The sequence below is a fragment of the Anastrepha ludens genome, chromosome 2, assembly GCF_028408465.1.
Source record: "Anastrepha ludens isolate Willacy chromosome 2, idAnaLude1.1, whole genome shotgun sequence".
NCBI classification, from domain to species: Eukaryota; Metazoa; Arthropoda; class Insecta; order Diptera; family Tephritidae; genus Anastrepha; species Anastrepha ludens.
The window spans coordinates 182,704,772-182,726,109 of record NC_071498.1 but is presented as its reverse complement, the minus strand read 5'-3'; the positions used below and the strand labels follow the sequence as shown (position 1 = coordinate 182,726,109).

The 21,338-nt window shown below is 34.0% G+C and overlaps 1 protein-coding gene and 1 long non-coding RNA gene across 2 annotated transcripts; both read right to left on the bottom strand.

Annotated features, from left to right (window-relative positions):
* Positions 1–13,341: 13,341 nt before the first annotated feature.
* On the bottom strand, positions 13,342–18,519 carry LOC128856047 (CUE domain-containing protein 2). The gene is made up of 4 exons (XM_054091401.1): positions 17,698–18,519; positions 17,399–17,636; positions 16,885–17,051; positions 13,342–16,808 (listed from the first exon to the last, which is right to left on the bottom strand). Exons 1-4 carry the CDS (start codon positions 18,009–18,011, stop codon positions 16,622–16,624), a joined length of 906 nt encoding a protein of 301 aa, XP_053947376.1. The 5' UTR covers positions 18,012–18,519; the 3' UTR covers positions 13,342–16,621.
* Positions 18,520–20,272: 1,753 nt separating this feature from the next.
* LOC128860825 (uncharacterized) lies at positions 20,273–20,868 on the bottom strand. Its single transcript, XR_008454302.1, has 2 exons — positions 20,539–20,868; positions 20,273–20,473 (listed from the first exon to the last, which is right to left on the bottom strand). It is a non-coding gene; the product is annotated as an uncharacterized LOC128860825 (long non-coding RNA).
* Between the last annotated feature and the right edge of the window lie 470 nt (positions 20,869–21,338).

Here is a 21,338-nt window from a genome sequence, read left to right as displayed (position 1 = left end):
GACTTTTTTCTGATTAGAAAATTTAGTAGAAACTTTTTGTGGCATTTTTTTTTTTATTTTCTAAACATTGTACTTTTAATTTAATATATATATGAATGTATGCTCATTCTGCATAAAATCGTGTAGTATTTTGTTGAGTTACCAAGGGTAGTTCCTGTGAAGGCTTAACATAGAAGTTCACTAGAACTCGTCAAGTGCAGCACGATATTTCACAAATCCATGTTTACTATTAAAATTGGCCCAAATTCAGAATATCTATTATTTACTCCCACTAGGCGGTGCTGTAACATTCATTTATGGACCAATTTGTTTAATATTCAGAATGAGCATATAGATATTAGTTATCGATGGAGCGATAAGCACACTTCCAAAATACGGCAGAGTACATAGATACCAGGCACAAAAGCCAACATAACACACAAGTCCATTAATACTGTACATACATTAATCAATACAAAATTGTTAACTACGAGTATCCAATTGACTTTTTGAATGAAGACGAAGTTTACCGTGGTCACACATCCCAGTGTTTCTAGGGGCGGTTATGGTTACTTTTCAAAAGCCTTTGTACAATAATTTCGGTGTCTTTTGGGGCATAGTAGATACTACAAAATATATAACAGATCCATATACATATATAATGCGCGCTTACACCCTTTAGTGCGTGTTTGGTCAAGCTCCTTCTTCTATTTTTGTGGTGCGTCTGATGTTGTTTCACAAATGTAGAGACCCAAAGTTTTAAGCTAACTCCGAACGGCAAATATGTTTTGTGACGATCTTTTTGATGGCAGAAATACACTCGGAGGTTTGATCTTGCTTGCCGAGGGACGACCGCTGTTAGAAAAAACTTTTTCTATCATTTAGTGTTTCATGCACGCAGATTCGAACCGGTGCACTTAAAATAGAAGTAACGTGTCAATTTATTCGCCTATGGCGGCCGGTTTCCCATATAGTGCTTATTAAGTGGTTCTTATATCATAGGAAACTTGGGAAAAAACATTGGAAAAATCAGGTTGTTGCACATATAAGGGGGAGTCTTTGTTATCATAAGTCGGTAAATAAAAAATCAGTTTCAACTTATAGCCTTGGGATAGTCTGAGATTCCACAAACCAGTAAAGAAATTTGTGTTATTTCGGAAGTTCTCCTACTAAATACTCCACAATGAATAATAAATAAGTGTTTAGCTTAAGGCCACAGTAGCCATATTGTATTGTATGGTTAACTGTAAATACGATTGTCAATCTATAGATATATATAAAAAGAAGTTACATTTCCTTGGTAATCTTATAACTCAAGAACGGGCTCACCTATCCAAACCAAATTTTTAGGCTTTGTTTGGACTATTCAGTAGATGGTTTGTGTTTTAAAATTTTAAGAATCGGATACCAGGGTCTCGAGAAATAGGCCAAAACGTGAACCCGGGTAACCCTAGGATGTGTTTGTACAATATGGGTAGCAAATGGAAGATGTTGATGATTCTATAGTATAGAGTATTTTTGATGCTGCTCCGTGACTAGGGTCTCGAGATATCGCCCAAAATGTGGACCCCGATAACTTAAGGATGTGTTCGTACAATATGGGTAGCAAATGGGAGCTGTTGATGATTTCTATAGTATAGAGTATTTTTCATACCGTTCCGTGACTAGGGTCTCGAGATATAATCCATAACGTGGAACCGGGTAACCCTAGGATGTGTTTGTACAATATGGGTAGCAAATGGAAGCTGCTGATGATTCTATAGTATAGAGTATTTTTGATGCCGCTCCGTGGCTAGGGTCTCGAGATATTGCCCAAAATGTGGACCCCGATAACTTAAGGATGTGTTCGTACAATATGGGTAGTAAATGGAAGCTGTTGATGATTTCTATAGTATAGAGTATTTTTCATACCGTTCCGTGACTAGGGTCTCGAGATATAATCCAAACCGTGGACCCGGGTAACCCTAGGATGTGTTTGTACAATATGGGTAGCAAATGGAAGCTGCTGATGATTCTATAGTATAGAGTATTTTTGATGCCGCTCCATGGCTAGGGTCTCGAGATATCGCCCAAAATGTGGACCCCGATAACTTAAGGATGTGTTCGTACAATATGAGTAGCAAATGGAAGCTGTTGATGATTTCTATAGTATAGAGTATTTTTCATACCGTTCCGTGACTAGGGTCTCGAGATATAATCCAAAACGTGGAACCGGGTAACCCTAGGATGTGTTTGTACAATATGGGTAGCAAATGGAAGCTGCTGATGATTCTATAGTATAGAGTATTTTTAATGCCCCTCTTATGGATTTAATTGTGAAGTTATATGTATTTGTGGAGGTGCGTTGCCATATGTACTCCATCGAATGGCAGAAAAGGGGATTGCCGCACGCACATATACTAATTTGGCTGGTACATAAAATAACTCCGGATCAAATCGATAGCCTTATATCAGCTGAAATTCCTAACCACACTGCTGATCCTGGGTTATTTCAAGTTGTCGTTATATATTACATTTCCTTGGTAATCTTATAACTCAAGAACCGCCGAACCGATTGACACAAAAATTTTAGAGTTCTTTTCTATCTTTGAGGAGGTGGTTTGTGTGAAGTTTGATTGAAATCGGTGCAGCCGTTCCTGAGTTATGACATTTTATGTGAGTAATGGTTTCCTCTCATACGAAATGCCTGTATGGGAAAAACAATAACAAATACACAGCCGCTTATGAGCGTTTCTGTTGTACTGTTGTGGTTGTAAGTGTATTATGTTAATATTAATTTTGGGCGAAAATATAATAAAAACTGGAGCATTCAAGGAACTGGAAAAACCTTTTTAACTTTATTTATTTTAGCATAATTTATTTAGCGTAAAAAATTGAAATGGAAATTAAAGAATCAAAGTTTAATTACAAGTTTTTATCGGCTCTTTCACCTTACCTGTATATAGGTGACCACCACAATCAAATTTTAAAAAAGTACAGAAAAGGCTATTGTGACATCTTTAGAAAGTATGTTGAATGAAAAAAATCAACTAATTCAACTGTTTAAACATTTTACGAGTTCTATAAAGAAACTTAATATGAAAAATTTCTTGCGATGTAAAAAAAACATTTTATGTATGGTGGTGCGAAGCCCACTGGGTGATGCTAGTAAAAAATAAAAAAAAATTAAAAATAAGTGAGTTTAAATATGTGTACATTTTTTGTATATAGTGAAAAGTATTTCATTAGTAACCAAACAAAAGCCAATTGTTAAATGTATTTGCATTTAATAATAATTGAACGAGTGCAAACTTAATCTCAATTCAAGCGGAAAAAGCGAAAAGTAGTAGACTTTAATATATGTCAATTTATATAATATTAAAATAAAAAATTAAGTATATAAGTCAGAGTTACCTCTTTACAACAGAAACGGCAAATGTACGAAACAAAAACAAAACCGCTTAAGCACATCTATGGTATACCTATTTGCTAAAAAGTTAAAGTCAGGCTGCTTTTTGTGCTAGAAATCCCTAAAATTGCGGGATTGTTGGCAAATAGGTCCGAGGTTTCTGAAGCTTAATAAAGACTGATATCCCGGGTTCCGGCGATAGACATCGCTAGTATATGTATATAAACACAGAGAAAATAATGACAAAAAGTACCATTAATACCGCATACGATAATCTATGACTCTCCCATGGCTAATTGATGTGGCGAAGTGCATCATCATCATTTGGCGCTACAGCTCTCTGTGAGGTTTAGCCAGCCGCACAAAATGTCTCTATTTGACCCGATCCTTGACTGATTTCTTCCCGTCGTTGACCTTGAGTGTTAAGATCGTCTTCTAGTCCATCAATCTGTCTTGATCTTGATCTGCCTAGCTTCAATTATTTTTCGTTGAGTTCACATGGGGTCCATTCTCATAGTATAGCCGGTCCAGTTGTTGAGCTTTGTTGAACCAAACAACATTTTCTCCTTTCTAAGTTGATTCAGTTGTCTTTGATTTGAAGATTTGCCTCAAAGTGTATCTCTCAAATATGTGACGATGTTATGTGTCGGAAAACCTTTTTGTTGTTGTTGTTTGCGCGACTGGGAGACACTCAATGAGCGTCTAGCCGTTTAAATACCACAAATCTATATTCTTTTGATAGTTGAGCTGTAAATGCTACTTTCTATAGTATTTTCGTTGTGTATAGGAAGGGAAGAAGCCTAAAATTTCGGTATGATTATTGTAGAATAGTTTGCCAAAAGTTCGAAATAGTTGTCTTGATCAGCTCGGACAATTGCAGAGATAGTGACGAGGAGTTGCAAATAAGTGGGTTGTAGATAAGTGAGTTGAAAATAAGTGGAGGGGGAGCTCTCTAACAACTGTGGCACATATTGTTGTGTGGGATATTTAACCTCGCCGTGTGCTTCTCCACCTTCCAATGTGCTATGGTTAGCCTTGGGATGTTGAGTTGTCCACACCCGTGTCTTCCAGGACTTGGCACAGGTTGGTAGTGCCTTCCTTCGTCCACTTGCGTGCTATAATAGTGAGACTCTAGTTCCGTCTTAATCCAGCTGAAGGAACTTCTACTTGCTCCACTTTGGTCGAGCTTAAGGAAGATCTATCAAGTTCATCCGCTGATGCTGGGCAAGTTGAGTTTCTGAGTAGTGAATCCTTGTTGCATATGATTTGTCAGCACTGCATTTCTTCTGTTTTGACAAACTATTATGTGACCTTTTGCTCTTTTGCAGACCATTACTTCCACAACTACGGTTCCCCTCTCCGATCGCTCCTCTACTATGCCTTTCCAGTTTGTGATCCACATTTTTCTCAGTTCGACCTCATCAGCCCAGCGTTTACTTAGTCTCCCTCGACCTCTCTCCGTCCAATTGTGCGGAATTCAACCCAATGTATGAGTTGGCATATATTTTTTCAACCGATCAATAATCACGCCTTCTTCTTTTATGAAGTATTATCACCATTTTTGAGGTGTTAGGAATGATATTGAAAAAATAAATTACTGTATTAAAAGGATTTGGCAGCGGTCATTTTTAAGCATGCAGCAAATACATACTTATATCACCAAACTTCTTGCACTATTTAAATCCGAGGCTAAACCTAAGTTTTACAAAGAAATTTTACCTGTTTTAGGAGGCGTCAGTAGTCAAAAGGAAAAAGTTTTTCCAACTCAGCTTCTTACAACTCTCTGCTCATATTTGTAATATCTCAACAGAAATACACGATCTGACTCGGAATCCTTCATTCTGCTTTTATTTACGTTCAAATTACTCAAGAAATGAAAGCATCTTTATAAGCACTAAATGAATTTGTTTATGTTTCTTACAAGTAGATATAATTCCTCATTTAATAATATTTTTGTTATACAGATTTATACATACTTTGGCTAAAAAAATTGTATAAGTAAGCCACCTGATTTTCTGGTTTCTAAGTTTTATATTAGAAATTTGCATAACTCCAATCATACTTTGAATGAACAACAGGAATTCATGAGTTCGCTTTATGACCCGAGTCAAGCGCAACTTTTGAGTTGTAAGGCGTCGCTTGTTTATGGAGCGAACTCTCTCATGCAATTGCTATAACTCACACTCACTCATACAACTTGCACTCACACAATTCAGCACCGATGAGGCAAAGCGAAAAGGGTTATTACTTACTCAATAATTGCTGTGAAATTGGTTCTATGAATGGATACAATTTATTGCTTTGTGATGAGCACTTTCAGGCAAACTAAAAGATACTATAGTTAAAGGAAAACCACTTTAGTGCAATCACACTGAAATTTCATTAGCCATTGTTGTGCTGAATATCATTTGATCGTTTAGTTTCAACACATTTACTCTAATTTTACAATGGCAGCTTTATTTTACCGTGTGACAATTGTTGTTTTTTTCGCGAATTTTTACCTATAGCAAATTCCCAGTTTCGATAAATAACATAATTTTTTGTTAACACATATTCGTGCGGTAATTTTCTACACCAAATGCGTCCATTTTTTCTTACTATCATAGGAATGATAGAAACAACGCATCTTGTTAAAAATCATATATTTTTGAGTGACATTTTGTAAAATGATATAAAAAGAATTTGTCCTTATATAGGTTTTTAACTTCAAATTAAAGTTTTTTAACTTCAAATTAAAGTTTTTTTTTAAATAAAAATCAAAGTTAATGAAATATGATATGATAATTTATTATTATTTTCCAAATATGTTTATTTTGCTGATAATAAGGTTAAACACTTGTTTGAAGTTTAGCAATTGCAGTAATCACAAAATAAAACTTTTTTTGCAATCGCAGTAAATGCAAAGTCCTAAGTTTATGATAATGAACACCAATACATCACCTGAAGAAGTAACTGTTGAATATAATACATTATCGTCTAATAATGCAGGTCACAGAAGATTCTGATGATAGCAATTAAAAAATGAAGAGAACTTACCTATTCCTCGTTGCAGGAACCGAATGTTAAAACGAGTATTGACATTTGATAAAATGCTATAAAGAAGGTAAAGCAATAGCAGAGTCAGCAGAATTAGCTGGAATTAATAAAAGCACAGCCACTTCTATAATTAGAAGGTATAAGAAGGATAGACGTGAGATTATTGGTGGAAAAAGAATTGTTAAACTGAGCGATGAGATTTTAAACTATGTGGAGAAATCAACTGAAGGAAACCCATCAATTACTTTAAAAAAAAAAAACAATTTTTCTACAAATAAAAACGGCAACATGACCACAACAACGGTATTTAATACATGAAAAGCTTTAAAAATAACATTAAACACCGCCACAATCAACCTGGACCGTTTAAACTCTAAATCAACAATTGAACAACGCAAAAATTATGCACTAAATCTTTCACAAAATGCTCCACAAACACAGGAGAAAATAATTTTTATGGGTGGATGAATCCGGTTTCAACTATCATCTTCGCAGAAATAAAGCTCGATCGAGGATAAATACTTCAGCCCATGTAATAGTTCCAACAACAAGGAGAAGAAATGTTTCATTGATTTTAGCCATGAATTTAAATGGTATTGTACATTCTCAAATAATTTCTAACTCAACAGTAAATTTAAATGCTTTCATTACATTTCTTGATGGATTATTTAAGGGGTTATACCTATACCTTGTGAGCCCGGAAAAATGGACGATTGTCATAATTTTTTTTAAATATGTTTTAGAACTTTTATTCAAATGAGGCATATACATATCATACTGAAGGGTAACTCTCGAAGAATACATTTTGGTGTTTTTATTTTGAAATGTTATTATTTATTGTTGATATCGCCCCTCACCCGAAACGCCGTTTTTTAGAAGAGGCTTGCGGTGATCACGGTAGCGCATGAGCAGCTCAACTGAAATCAAAAAAATTAAATGATTATTGTAGAAAAATGTTTTTTAGTGAATCTGAACGGTTTATTTACCCAAAAAAAATTTTTCTCGATATGAAAACCGCTTTGCACCAACAAAAAACGATTTTTGAGGGGTTGAAAAATTAAAAAAAAAATTAAATCCAGCGAACTATGCAAATATCTATAAAAAGTGAACCGTTCAGATTCACGAGGTTGTAACTTCGAATAATTAAAAAAAAGTGAATGAAAATCGGTCAAATAGATTTTGATAAATAATGATCACCGCGGCGGTAATTTTCAAACAACACGATTTCGAGATAATCGCGTCTAAAGTTTTGCGTACACTTCATTTATGGATAAGGTTGCGCGCTTCCACGGTTTATAACTTTCCTACTAGTGCTCCGATCTTTATGATTTTTTGAATTTATATTTTTAAGAAGATGTACTTTTAGAATATGCCATAAAAAAATTGTCGATTTTTAAGTCCAACACAAGGTATATGTATATCCCCTTAATAAACTTGCTAAATGTAACATCTTAGAAGCATGGTTGGTTCTGGACAATGCCAGAATCCATAAAACTCGCGAAGTACACGAAAAGATTAGTGAGACTAATCAGACGTTAATTTTTCTGCCACCGTATTTCCCCATGTTAAATCCTATAGAAAAGGTATTTTCAAAAATAAAATTGTCTGCACGAAACTTGTTGACCGATCCACAAAATAATCAAAATTTGGTACAGATTATTGAAGACCACTGTTACTTCTACTGATTGCAACAATTATTACCACTGGCTGTAGGAGAACAACCGTTGCATTAAATGATTTGTCCAAATAGTTTTTTTTAACTTTTTTTGATTCTTATTCTTGTTAGTATCGATTTTTTATTGTAAATATTCAATATTACATTAATAAACTTTAATTTAAAATTAAAAATCTTTAATTTGAATTTAAAAAAAATTAATTTTAAATAAAAAAACTTAAATTTGCATTTAAAAAAATTAAATTTCAAATTAAAAAACTTTAATTTAAAGCTAAAAACCTATATATAAATTTTTATTTATTTATTTTTTTTTGCTTTCTGTAGTTAAAAAGAATTAAATTCACAAAAAAGGAGAAATCAATTACTGAAAAACACAATTACAATAATAAAAAACAGATTATTAGATGCAGTAAATTGCAATACTTCCGAATCTTCAATTTATAAATAATTAATAGTTCTTCAGCGAATGGCCCAGTATGAAGGGGAATGTTGCAAAAGTCACATACATGGCTAGATCTACTTTTTTTGTTGTGAACTCTAAAAATGAGAATTGAATTTATTTAAAATTAAGAGAACAAGAGTCAATTATTTTGTGTAATAACAACGAGTTTTCGTCATGTGGACAAATACGATATAATATGTATTCAGAAATATTTGCCGACCAATTTAATAAAAAATGATATTAATTCTTTTGTAGGCAAAACACAGAGTTTTCATTTAAACTCTCAAATTAATGCCGCTAACACAAAACATCGAGGTGCGTCATATCTTAATGAAAGGTACTTTTGGGTAACTGCAATTGACGATACGCTAATGCCAAGAAAAAAACGAGAAAAGCTTGTCTTGATATCAAATATGCTACATTATCTCATCGGTAGGCGTTCAAGCTTATCAATCCGCAGCAAATTACTTATTTACAAACAAACATTAAGACCGGTTTGGACTTACGGTATACAGATTTGGCGATGCGCTAGCCAAAAGTACAACACCTCTATCCAACATTTGCAAACCGAATCCTACGGAGCAGAGTAAACGCGCCATGCTATATAAGGAATAGCGATCTTCATCGTTATCTTGGTGACTGAAGTAACGACGCAATTTGCCATAGGTCACAAACACTGACTAAAAAATCATGTCAATAATACAGTATCCAGCTCAACGAAAAACCAGAGGGATCTACCATGCATGAGTAGCGCTCTTGCAGTATTCGGTATTCACAACAGTGGGTGAGGTCAAGAATATAATTTCCTTAAAATACCTCCGAATCGCGGAGAGACCAGACCTACAACCTCAAACAAACGTCAACATTGACACGGCAGTCACAACTGGCTTTTGGTGTGCCGCAGAACAACCAGCCAAAATGGGCATCCCTCACAACACACACTGTCACAGTTGTAAACAACCAGAGAAAAAGGAAACAGTCTTCCATTTCCTCTGTGAATGCCCTGCCCTATGGAAGGGTATAATGTCAACCCTGGGCAAACCGCTGTTCGAGAGTCTCGATAAACCGTCTGGCTTAAGTGTCAACAACGTAATAAGGTCCTGAACCGCACAGAATGGATATAGTCATGCTGTGAATAACCGTTAAGCAAGTTGGTAACGAGGATGTGGCAACAAAATGGTGTGGAAGCGCTAGTTGGATTCTGGATGAATCACCACTTAAACCAGTCAACCAGTCCTTTTATATAATATATACTAAGGCAATTGTACAACGATTCTAAACAATTGAAAATAATCATTAGTACAATAAAAAACAGAATTTAAGTTTCTTATTATTTATACATTTGAAAATATTTATGCAATGTTGGAATAAAACTTATTTACATATAAAATAGGGAAAATGAAAAATGTAAATAATATGTACTTGTACATTTTGATATTATTAAATACCTTAAATTCACAAAATTATCATTTTTCGTTTTCTTCTGAGATAACTCAAATAACTGGTGCTAATTTTTTCAGTTGAATGAAAACTTTCCACCCTCAGCATGAATTCGTAACAAAGCAAATGGTGGCTTGTTCGAATGCGGCAGGTTCAACGACTCATCGATATTCTCTCCAGCGGCATTTAGTAGCTTTCTCACCCATGCATGTGCTCACCTACGCTAATGGAGCTAATGAGTGCTGAACATTTTTGAGAGTGATTCATGGATAACTTAATCATGCACACAACCAGAAGTCTTATTTATAGATGCAAGCGTGTTGTATATAAGTACCAATGATTTGAAGCGTAGATTCGAAATATGATGTAAAGCCGACAGTAAATTAAACTTAGAGTCCAACTTTGGTCCGTAAGGCCAGCATATGATTTGCGGAATGACTAGAACTAAATTATATGGACTGTACTATCGATTTACACAAAACTTTCATGCATTTTTCTGAATTTTACGTGTGTTTTTTTGAAAAACTTTCCTATAACTCTTAAAAAATCACCCTTTGTATGTTAAATGGTTTATCTAAATTGAAACAAAGAAAGAGCAGAGCAAGAGAACCGAAAAGGCACAAGTCAGAAAAGCAAAATTTTAATCTATATGCGGATTACGATTTTTCTGAGTTGTATAAAAAAAGAAATAAAAATTATAACTATTTCTTTTAAGCAAGAAATAAAATGAAAATATAAATACTCAATATTATAAATCAGAAAATTACTTACCGTTAATTAATAATTGACTTTTTAATTATATTTTTAGCTTATATTTATTCAAATCGTCAAATGCAGCAGTTAATTGAGGGAAAGGAAGCGCCCCAATTTGCTCCTTAAAAGTAAAGCTCAAACATACTTCTACACATACCAAGGAAATGTTTTTTAACTGTTGCAACAAAAAAAGCTGCAGACCTTCATAAATGACTGCCTTAGAGCCATCCTGCGCAAATGTTGGCCCAATAACTGGGTGTCAAATGATGACTTCCTCACCCGAGGTAGGCAAAGACCAGTTGAAATAGAGAGCGTATGTGGAGATGGATTGGTTGGCTACTATCAGCAGAATGTCCTTACACTGGAGTCCACAAGGCTCACGCCATAGAGGTCGGCCCAAAGGATCGTGGAGTTGAAGCTTGAGCGTTAATTCACGACAGCTGACCACACGCTGATATGACCGCAAATAAAGCTTAAATCCAGGGATCGATCCCAATGAAATGTATAGCATGAACGCTGGCTGCAATTACGGTGGACCCAGACCTGGGTAAATAGAATTGGTCGTTCATGGATGCCGTTCTGCGCCCTCCCGAAGTAATGCAGAAAGTACTCCCGGCAAGGGCGTCTCCCCAAGAGAGGATGAATTATTTAAGCGGCCACACCACTCAACGCAGTAAACGAGGGTCGCTGTAAGGGCAAAGGCATTTTGAACCCTACTTCGGAAAAAAATCCCAATGGAATTTATTTGTTTCGGCAAATTGCACCCCCAGCTGACGCTAACAAATAATAACTGAGTGGCTATTTTATTAATATCGCGCAGTAAGAGGTTCTTACATCTCCCAGAACGTTTATCAGAAGACGATAATAATTTATGCACATACCAACTTGCAATAGTTACTTACTGAAAACTTAACTACAAATTCATTTAATTTACTAAATATGTTCATATTTGACGCAAAAAACATTAATTAATAATCGTCGATAAAATATTTGACAGTGGGTCGGTTCTACGTTACCAGAACGACCCGGATTTATATCCGGCCAAGGATTGCCACTCCAGCAGCATTCCCCGTACATGTAAAACAAATGTTTACCCTGCTGCAACAACAACGAAAATACCTAATACTTTTTATTAGCAAATTATGTTAAGGGGAGAGCCTGGTTTATAAGGTCAAAAAAATCAAATTTTTTTTTCGTTTTAAGCGATTCCTAATATATAATATTTCAGAATATTCACATAAAGTTACAGAGCCTAAGTCTCAATATGTCCGTAGATACAAAGCCAAAGGTAGGCGAGCGTTATGTAGTTATGCTGTGACCGGACAGCTATAGTACAAACTTTATCTTCTTTTCTCGAATTTTCATTTTTATGATTTCTTTGAATTGGCGTACATGAATGAAAAAAAAACTAATGAACCTTTTGAAATGAATCATAGCTTGTTCCCTTCAGTATTAAATTCTCTTCTATTTGAACTAACAAAATAGATAGTTTCCACGACAGTCGGTTCTACGTTACCGAAACGACCCGGATTTATATCTGGCCAAGGACTGTCACTCCAGCAGCATTCACCGTATGTAAGTATAGGGAATGTTTATGCTGCTACAACAACAACAACATTAAAAAAATCTTTCAAGATTTTTATACCAAGTTGAAGTGAATTTTTTTTTTTTTATAGAAAGGCATTTTTTTCTTTAAAACCTCCAAAAAGTTGAAATTTTGGAATTTCTCTCAGTTTTCTTAGTTCATCTAGAATAACAAATCATGATAATTAGAAATCCATTTGAATTTTTTGCTTTAGATAATAATTACGAGCTGTATCTTGTACGCTAGTTGGAAACTCCAGCGTTGCAGCGCTCCACTAATTTCTATGTTAAACATTTTTTTCAACTTATGTATTTTAACCAGTACAAATTTTTTTTATTCTTTTTACATGTTCATTAAAAGATAGAAAAAACTTTGCAGTGCTAAATTAATTTTTTCCTTAAAAAAAAATCGCAAGAGAAGCAATTTTTAGACCTCATAAACCAGGCTCCCCCCTTAACAAATGAATTTAACTTAATTACCGAAGCTTTAAATTTTTACATTTCTGGATATGTAAAGGTACGCCCCCACGTCTTTTTGACAGACGCGTAAAGGCACAATTAGAAGGAATTTATGTTGAAGTAAATGTTTAAGTAAAATGGTAAAGTAAATAGTTTTATATTAAAGTAAAAAATGTAGAAAAATAAATGCGTTAATAAATAACAAATCTTTGTTGAAATTTCTTTCGATTAAAATAAATGGTAACAATAGTGCTCCAGTAGTTTTAGAAGCGACGGTAAGTTTAACCAAACTATTTGTTGCTGGAAACTGACTTATTTGATAAGGTGAATTTATTTTAACACTTGCCCCTAATTCTTCCAAATCTTGATTTTTGTCGCTGATTTATTCACAGCTGTTACTTACCGATTTTTTCTTGTCAAAATGTAACAAAATTAAACCCCAATTTTATATGTAATACTCATTTTAATGTTGATAGTGAATTCATTGTTACTTTTTTTATTTTTGATGAACTGGTTCAAACATTTTGCTTTTTCTATAGCGAGTGGATAACTTTTTAGGTAGATTACTATATATGTATGTTTCCATTTTTATGTTTATGGTATTAGGCCAAAGTGTATTAATTTTCAATTGTGATGAAATTATACTAATATCACAATAAATATAAAAAACTTATTAAAAACTAAAGTTGCCTCCAAAATAAATATATGTGAACGCAATGTATGCCAATTTGGCAAGAATATAGCATGCAAGATAATAATTTATATAAATACATACATAAATGGTGGATGTGCAAAGATGGTGTGATTTGACAAATATATAATATCAATTCAAGTAGTATTTAACATCAATTTAAAGTTTCCAAAATGAGTCAAACTTTAATGTAAAACCAAGGCGATAGTGGCCGGCTTTTCTTAAGCCTTTTTTAATAAATTATGCATTCGTTTTCTAATGTCCCAATGCCTACGTACTCTTATACAAATTGTTATTGTACATACATATATACTACATATGGGTTTAGTAAATTATGTCTGTGAATTCGCTTTGATTCCAACTTAGATTTAGTCAACGATTGGATTTGTTTTAAAAAAAATAATGTGTAATTTTAAATATGCCAACTTGCAATTAAAAAAAAATAAAAATTTAAAATTCAATCAAATCCCCAAAAGAATGTAATTCTGTAGAAAGTGGGTAAATTGCCAAGGAAGCTCCTTTCTGTAGTAATAATAATAACTTGGAAGTGTTCCCATTTTTTATAATTTATGGCAAAAAAAAATTACATCTTTACTGAGCTAAAATATGTTGTGTTTACCATATATATTTCAAATAATTTATATTTAAAGAAATAAAACATGTGATTAAATATATGCCATTCGAACCGCATAAGCCTAACTTAACATAATTTAACGAAAATTTCGATTACATCAATAAAAATGAATGTAGATTGTACTGTTAGTAAATGAAAAGACTTTTAGGTGAATAAAACTTGTGCATAGTTGAATTTTTTAACTTAAAAACGCAACTTCTGGATATAGTATTTTTCATTGTTTATGTTTTCGTTTGTTCTAATACACTTTAATATGCCTACGTTAAGACTTTTTAGATTCATTTCACTACTTTGCTTGACTTGAGTTCGAGATAAATATGTATGTAATATGTATATAGGTAAGTTCGCATTTTATGTAGCTTACTAGGAATTACATTGAAGCACACTAAGTTACAACATTTAAATTTTAGTGAGTTTGGATTTTCATATATCGCTTGCAAAATGTAAATGCGTTTGCCATTAATTCATATTGTTAATTGAGGATTCTTGTGTGTTGCTGTTGTGTATGTGTAAGAATGGGTTGCATGGTAAACACTATATCGAAAATCCGCTTCACTTCACATTTCGTATTCGTTCAATTCTTCATTCAGCAGAAATGCCAGTTTGCATTTCTGTGCACCTAGATGTGAGACTAGTATATTTAGGATCATCGACTTTTCATTTATTTATTTTTGGCAACTGCTTTGATAACTGAGTTTCAACTTTTGGTACAAGTGTTGGAACATTTTCTCTAATAGCCGTTTTCTTTCAACCAAGCAGGCATTTTCATGTGCGTGTGCATACCACAATCATCATTTAGAAAAGCACTAAAACAAAGGTTTTTGAAATGATTCTAGACGTTCGTCCACAAAAAGAAAATTTTTTTTTCTGTATAAAAGCAGTGTAAACACACACAGAGCCTTTCTAAATGCTGACGACGGTATATAAAAAAAAGTACATGTTTTCGACGCATAACATAAAAGGCTTTACTTTTTTCTAGAGTAAAAACTAAAACAAAATAATTTTAATAAAACAGTTCAAACGTAAATTGTACGAATTATTGAATATGTATGGCATGTAATTCTCAAAACTGTCTTATATTTCATCTTCATTCTGAACTTTCATCCATATTTTCTTAGTAGTTCGATCATTCAATTCAAATACACATTAAAATACAGTATAAAATATTATTTTGAAGAATTACAATACTCGCGTTATAAACATAGATTAGGTAAATTCATAAGTCTATTTGAGCTCGTATGTCTTAAAGACGTGTCTTCCGGCCGTATTTTCTACCTACGATCAATTCTATACGAGTGGTGCGTAGGAAAATTAAACGCTGGCTTTAGGCAATTCTAATCCAAACGTAATTGAAGTGAAATGTAGCTCAAAACAGTTTAGTTTGAATTTTTTAAGATGCTAATTAAATATTTGTTATTACTTTGATTGACTTCTTTCCGCCTTCAAGTAATTACCAATTGCATTTCTGATATTATTTACCATTGCACTCGAAAGCCGTCATTTAATTAATCTTAGGCACCAAATGCATTGCCTTTTAAAAGTTATTTCTAATTTTGTATAACAAGACTCATGAAATTACACATAGTTTCGCGGATGGTTTGCTTTCTTTGTTGAGTGCACTTATCACTGTGCTACCTTGGCGCAAATCCATCAGCGGACCGACATCGTCATAATTTCCTATTAAATAGTAGTAGTAGCAAATATCGACAGTTGTAAAATCAACTTATTTCTCTTAACGAAATATTAACTCATAAAAATTTTAATTTAACACTAATTTGTTGTTCTTGTCGCTTTCCAAAAACAGTGTATATTACTAAATAATAATAAGTTCTTTGTAAAATCTTCCGCGCTGATTCACAACAAAAACTAAAAATTAAATTATAAATAATAAGACTAAGAATAAAAATGTCGAAAACATTTTCATGTTTCGCTTGCAAATTATTCGATGAAAATTGGCAGCGAAACGCAAAATCTTTATAGCTTTGATGTTTGGTGTACAACCAATACTCAATTATCTCAGCAGCACTTTTTGAAGTCAAAAAAGTTTCACATCTGGAGTTTACACTCGAAATACACTTGGCTTTAATGTACTCAGGTGCGAATACGGAAATGATACCGAATTCAAAATGGCATTTACATGTTGCCATGTTCTGTGGGATTAGTGGATTTAAATTGTTACCAACCCCACTCCTGTCTACTAAATAAAATTTTGTTGGCAACAGTGATGCTAAATTGATTTTAAGTATTGCTTCATTAACTTTCTGAATTTCTTTTGAGAACTTTACTGTTGCAGCTGTTGATTTGGTTAGTTTTGGAAGTGGTGTTGGTTGTTTTAGTGTTTTTTGCAGTGTTGACTCTTTCTTATGTGCAATTATTAGTGATATAGTGGTAATAATTAGATTCAAATTTTTTAATATCAAATGGTGATTCAAGCGATGAAGCTGCTGCTTGTTATCTCTTCCTTGTAGTTTTTCTTGTGGTGGTCCTAGCAGCTCCAACTTTTTTATGAAATACTTATAGCAGGATTTCAACAACTTTAGTTACGGTTGAAGTTGCTTTTTGGGTTTTTTTAACTCAGCTTCCTCGTCGCGCTTAACTTCAGTGTACCGTTCGCCTTTCAAAGAAACGATCTTGTTATCCCGATAGCGAACCAATTTTTTCGGTTCGAATTTCGGAACCATTGGCTTATATTCCCGCTGAGTGGCGTTTTTGTCAACGTACGAGTATCTGTAGTGAAGTAAAAAGTAGTGCTTTAGATCTAAAATGTTACCTTAAAAATTATAGGCATTCATCGCTTTTTAACCTCTCAATAATACGGTTTTTCAACTCGGCATCATCTACAACAATATTTTTGCGTCCAGAAATAGAAATAGACTTGTCAGTCAAACTCTGCCCAGTCTCTTGGCGATGTAACAAAATTTGTGTTGCGCTGTCTATATCTCCTTTAGCTATAGCAATGCAATGCTTCACCTAAGTAAAGATTTCGTATTTAAAATAATTCAGTTTAATTTTAGAATAAACGAAATATTATTTAATTATATCTTATAACATAATATTAGACTACAATTGGAAAGCATAATCATCAGAAGGCATTCCATAAAGATCGAATATTTCCAAAACACTAAATTAAGCCGATTACAGGACGGTGTAATTGCTTTTGTACTCGCAAAGATAATAGTATTAGAAAAATAGTTTCATTCGCGGTTTGAAAACCTTTCATTCCATTATTGAATCATCGCATTTGTTATTGAATGGAAAGTTATGAATAATTATCAATCAAATATCAAATAATCATGTATCTTCCACAGTTTATTTACCTCAACGTAAGCCGTGTCTGGAAACATTTCTTGTAAGACTTCAGCTTCGTCCAAATAATAATCGCAAGTCGAGCTATCAGTGGAACCACCGTCACTGGTCTCCGACAAATGCTGCGCACGTTTGGTGCCGACCCCACCCGCACAACAGCCATTCGAAGAGAACTCATCCTTCTCCGAAATGGAAGCATTACGAGCACGTAACTTCGACTCGGGTATGATGTCTGAAAGGCTTAGAGAACTGAATACAGAAATGAATTATAATTTAATTAATCTCTTCGAAAATCTAATTATAAACATACTTCAGCGATAAATTTACAGAATTGCGATTCCCTTGATTCTTTTCCATTTCATTCAATTCGCTTGCCAATTTGTAAATCCATTCGCAAATGATTCCTTGATCGATAGAAGAAAACTCGGCAAAATAGGCGCCCATCATTTCAACGAAACCATCTACATCGAAACAAGGGTCCTGTGAAGCTTCCTCCAAAATGGAAATAATATACTGCAAAACAATCTCGTCGACTACGCTGAAATCAGCCCCTGGAATGTGCGCGCTAACGAATTGCACCAGACTACGTTTTACCATTTCATGTTGTTTCTCCATGTTGGTCATTGTGAAACTATTTATTTCTGTGCGAAAAAACCTTTGCACTATTGAAATTGCAAAATGTATATATGAACCTCGAGCACTGCGACTTGTTTATTATTTTAAATTCTAAAGTTCTCGGGAAAGAACACAGTTTATGCCGAGATTTTCAAACAAGTCTGTATACCAAGAAATCAACGACGACGCCTGAAAATATCCCTTTCCTTTTTGTTTTTTTTTTTCTATCTGTGAGTTTCGTCGGCACGTCTTTCCGCTTCTGTACCTCCTTTCACCATTCGCTCCACAACTTCTTTATACACCGCTAACAATTTGTAACTTTCTTCTCATACAAGTTCAATTTTAATTAAAAACTTCGACTTTTCCCCTAAATCAACCCAAATTCACAAGAAAAACAAAAAAAGCTGTGTTAAAGATCTTTGGTACTTCCCAAAGAAGTTTATGAATTAATTTCGTTCTCTTTACGTTTTCCGCAACTAAACACAAATCGATAATAAAATCGCTAAACCATGGAAGTAGTTGTTGTGAGAAAAGTGCTGCCACATTCTTCAACTAATCGAATAGAAAGAGACTAATAGCAGAAAAGATAAATCTAGGAGGGATAAAATTTAACAAATTTGTCATAAACACAAGCCATTTATCATATCGTAAGCCTAAGTGGTTTAAAAGAGCATTTTAGTGGTAGAAGTATTAGAGAAATAGTTAAAACCAAAATTATAAGCAAGTTAAAGTTTTCAATTCAACAGACCATATAAGGCCTATCACAATCAGTGATGGTAAATGTAGGGAAAATTCCCTACATGTAGGGATTTTTGTCGAAAAATGTGGGTGTAGGGAAAAGAAGGACAGATTTTTTTAAATTCTGTAAATGTAGGGAATTTTCAAGATGGACAGAAACAATTTTTAAATAGCGGGGTAAAATTAAAAAAGTTCATTTAAAATAAAAATCCGCAGTAAGATTTCATGCCAGACTTCTTTTCCTTATGGCAGCATACTTTTAAAAGCGTTAATATGGCAACATTGCCGTTTTTTTCTTCGTTAACGCTAGAACGATTTTTTCTTTGCGCGGAAATTGTTAGTTGTCCCACGTTTTCTGGTGCTTTTCACTTTTGAAGTATGTTTACAATTATTTTAGTTTTGGCTTTTTTTATATTTAAAATGCATATATTTTACAGAAATGAGCTCCCCCTCTTCGACTGACTCTTCGGAGGACCAGGAAAAACAATGCAAGTATCGGAAACAAAAGTTCAATAACAAGTGGCTTGACGACGAAATTTTAGTGGCTAGTTTGAAGCTGTGGCTAACGAGCAAGTCTGATTAACAGAAGCACGCCGAAATAAAAATGCACCAAAAAATATGAAGGCAATTAAAAAGACATCTAAAATAAACAGCTTTTTTTAGAAAAAGCGAGTAAAGCAAATGGTTAAAAAATTTCGAAATAAGACTTAGCATGTTCTTCGCTGAGCATAATGTTGCGCTGCAAGTGGTGGACCATTTAATCCCACTCTTAAAAGAAATCGTGTCCGATTCTGAAATAATAAAAAACTCTGAGCTCGGAAGAAAGAAGTGCACCAACATAATAAAAAATGAATTGGCAAAAGAAGAAAAAGACAATTTAGTTAAAAAATTAAAAGTAAACAAATTTTCCATAATGATCGATGAGAGCACAGACATCGGACTCAATAAGCTTATGTGTCTCATGGTGAGATTTTTCGGCGAGGAAAGCGAGCGGCTTGTGGTTAAGCTGCTGGATCTAATTCCAATAAGAACTGAATGCACTGCAGAAGCTCTGTACGGAATTTTTAAAAAATCTTAAGCAAACAATTAAATTTTGACTTTGCAATTGGCTCATTATAGTGTAAACACAGGAGAAAAAAATGTAGGGAATTTCGTAGGGAAAATTTGTTGTAAGCGTAGGGAAAAGTAGGGAATTTTTTTGGGTTGTGTAGGGATTTTTCAAAAAACCATTTACCATCACTGATCACAATGCATCCATTGTGGCAACGCATACCACTGTGTAAAAGAGCAGCGGTACCACAATGAAAGTATTGCTGCATATATAAACAAAACAAAGAAGTCCTTGTCGTGAAAGCAAATAATATATTTCATTGAGTAAAAATAGGTTTTTGTTAGTTATGAAATGTATTACGTATGGTGTATAAAAGTAATGTGGCCGTATGGTGGTCGTAGACGGTGTATGCGAACACATTTTTTCAGGACAATATGGTTAAGTCCGGCTGTGCTCTTTCAAGCTTTTAAGGCTTACTACATTAATTTAAATTCCATTTATTTTTGAAATAATAAAATTTGATCTAGATTAGATTTGAAAATTTTAATTTAATATAATCAAAACACCACCGATAAAAATGTGCGCGGGCAGTTGTCATTTGCGCCGTACTTGCCGTACAGCAAAAACAGAAAGTCGCCAGGTTTTTTGCACTCCGACATGGCGTACGGCAAAAACACATAATCTATAAGACACAATATTTTTTTAACAACGAAAAGGTTTAAAGAGAAGAAGGCACACAATTTTTACCATTTAAATCATACCATAAATATGTATTTCCGGTTAGCCTAAACTCCACTTAACTTAGAAAACATAAAGAGCTGGAGGTTTTAGATTCCAATTTCAAGTGTCGTTCTAAATCATGATTCAATAATAAAAGGTTTGCTCAGTAAGCAGCTTTCTCATTCCCTCTTGCCAAATCGGCTCCCTTAGCAAGACACTGGGTTGCTAGCTCTAGAAACTTTGACTAAAAGTGGAGGAAAAGTAAAATTTGTAGAAAAAACATTTCATGTTCATATTTTCATATTGGCTGTGAGCACCCAACAATTAAAATAGCAAATATAATTGAAAATGAGGACATTTTAGTGCACCATGTTTGCAAAATGCGCTAAATTTATTGATTCCATCTCAGGGATGGAAATGAGGATGAAGAGCTTCAGCTTCCTCGTGAGACACGTGTAACACTGGCACAATTACGTTCTGGATATTGTTGCAGGTTAAACTCCTACCTATCCAGAATCGATCCCGACACACCAAACATATGTCCGGCATGTGAAGGCATCCCGCACGACACTAACCACCTTTTCACATGCCCCCTAAAACGGACTCATCTAACATCCCTCTCCCTCTGGACCCATCCCGTCAAAACAGCATGTTTCCTAAGCCTACCCCTAGATGAGCTAGACGATGACAGGTGATATACCCTACACTGGCGGGGCTACTATTACTGTTAACAAACAAACAAACAAGGAGGATATCACATTGACTTTTAGCATAAACTAACAATTTGATAAGCAACATATTTGTATGTCCCGAAAACACTGGATTAG

What these genes read in the sequence shown, in the direction of transcription:
- LOC128856047 (XM_054091401.1), bottom strand. Translation starts at nt 18,011, where the DNA reads ATGACCAACATGGAGAAACAACATGAAATGGTAAAACGTAGTCTGGTG. An exon ending in TCTGTAAATTTATCGCTGAA is followed by an intron (nt 17,637 to 17,697) that starts GTATGTTTATAA and finishes TTCTGTATTCAG; the next exon opens with TTCTCTAAGCCTTTCAGACA. An exon ending in CAGACACGGCTTACGTTGAG is followed by an intron (nt 17,052 to 17,398) that starts GTAAATAAACTG and finishes ATCTTTACTTAG; the next exon opens with GTGAAGCATTGCATTGCTAT.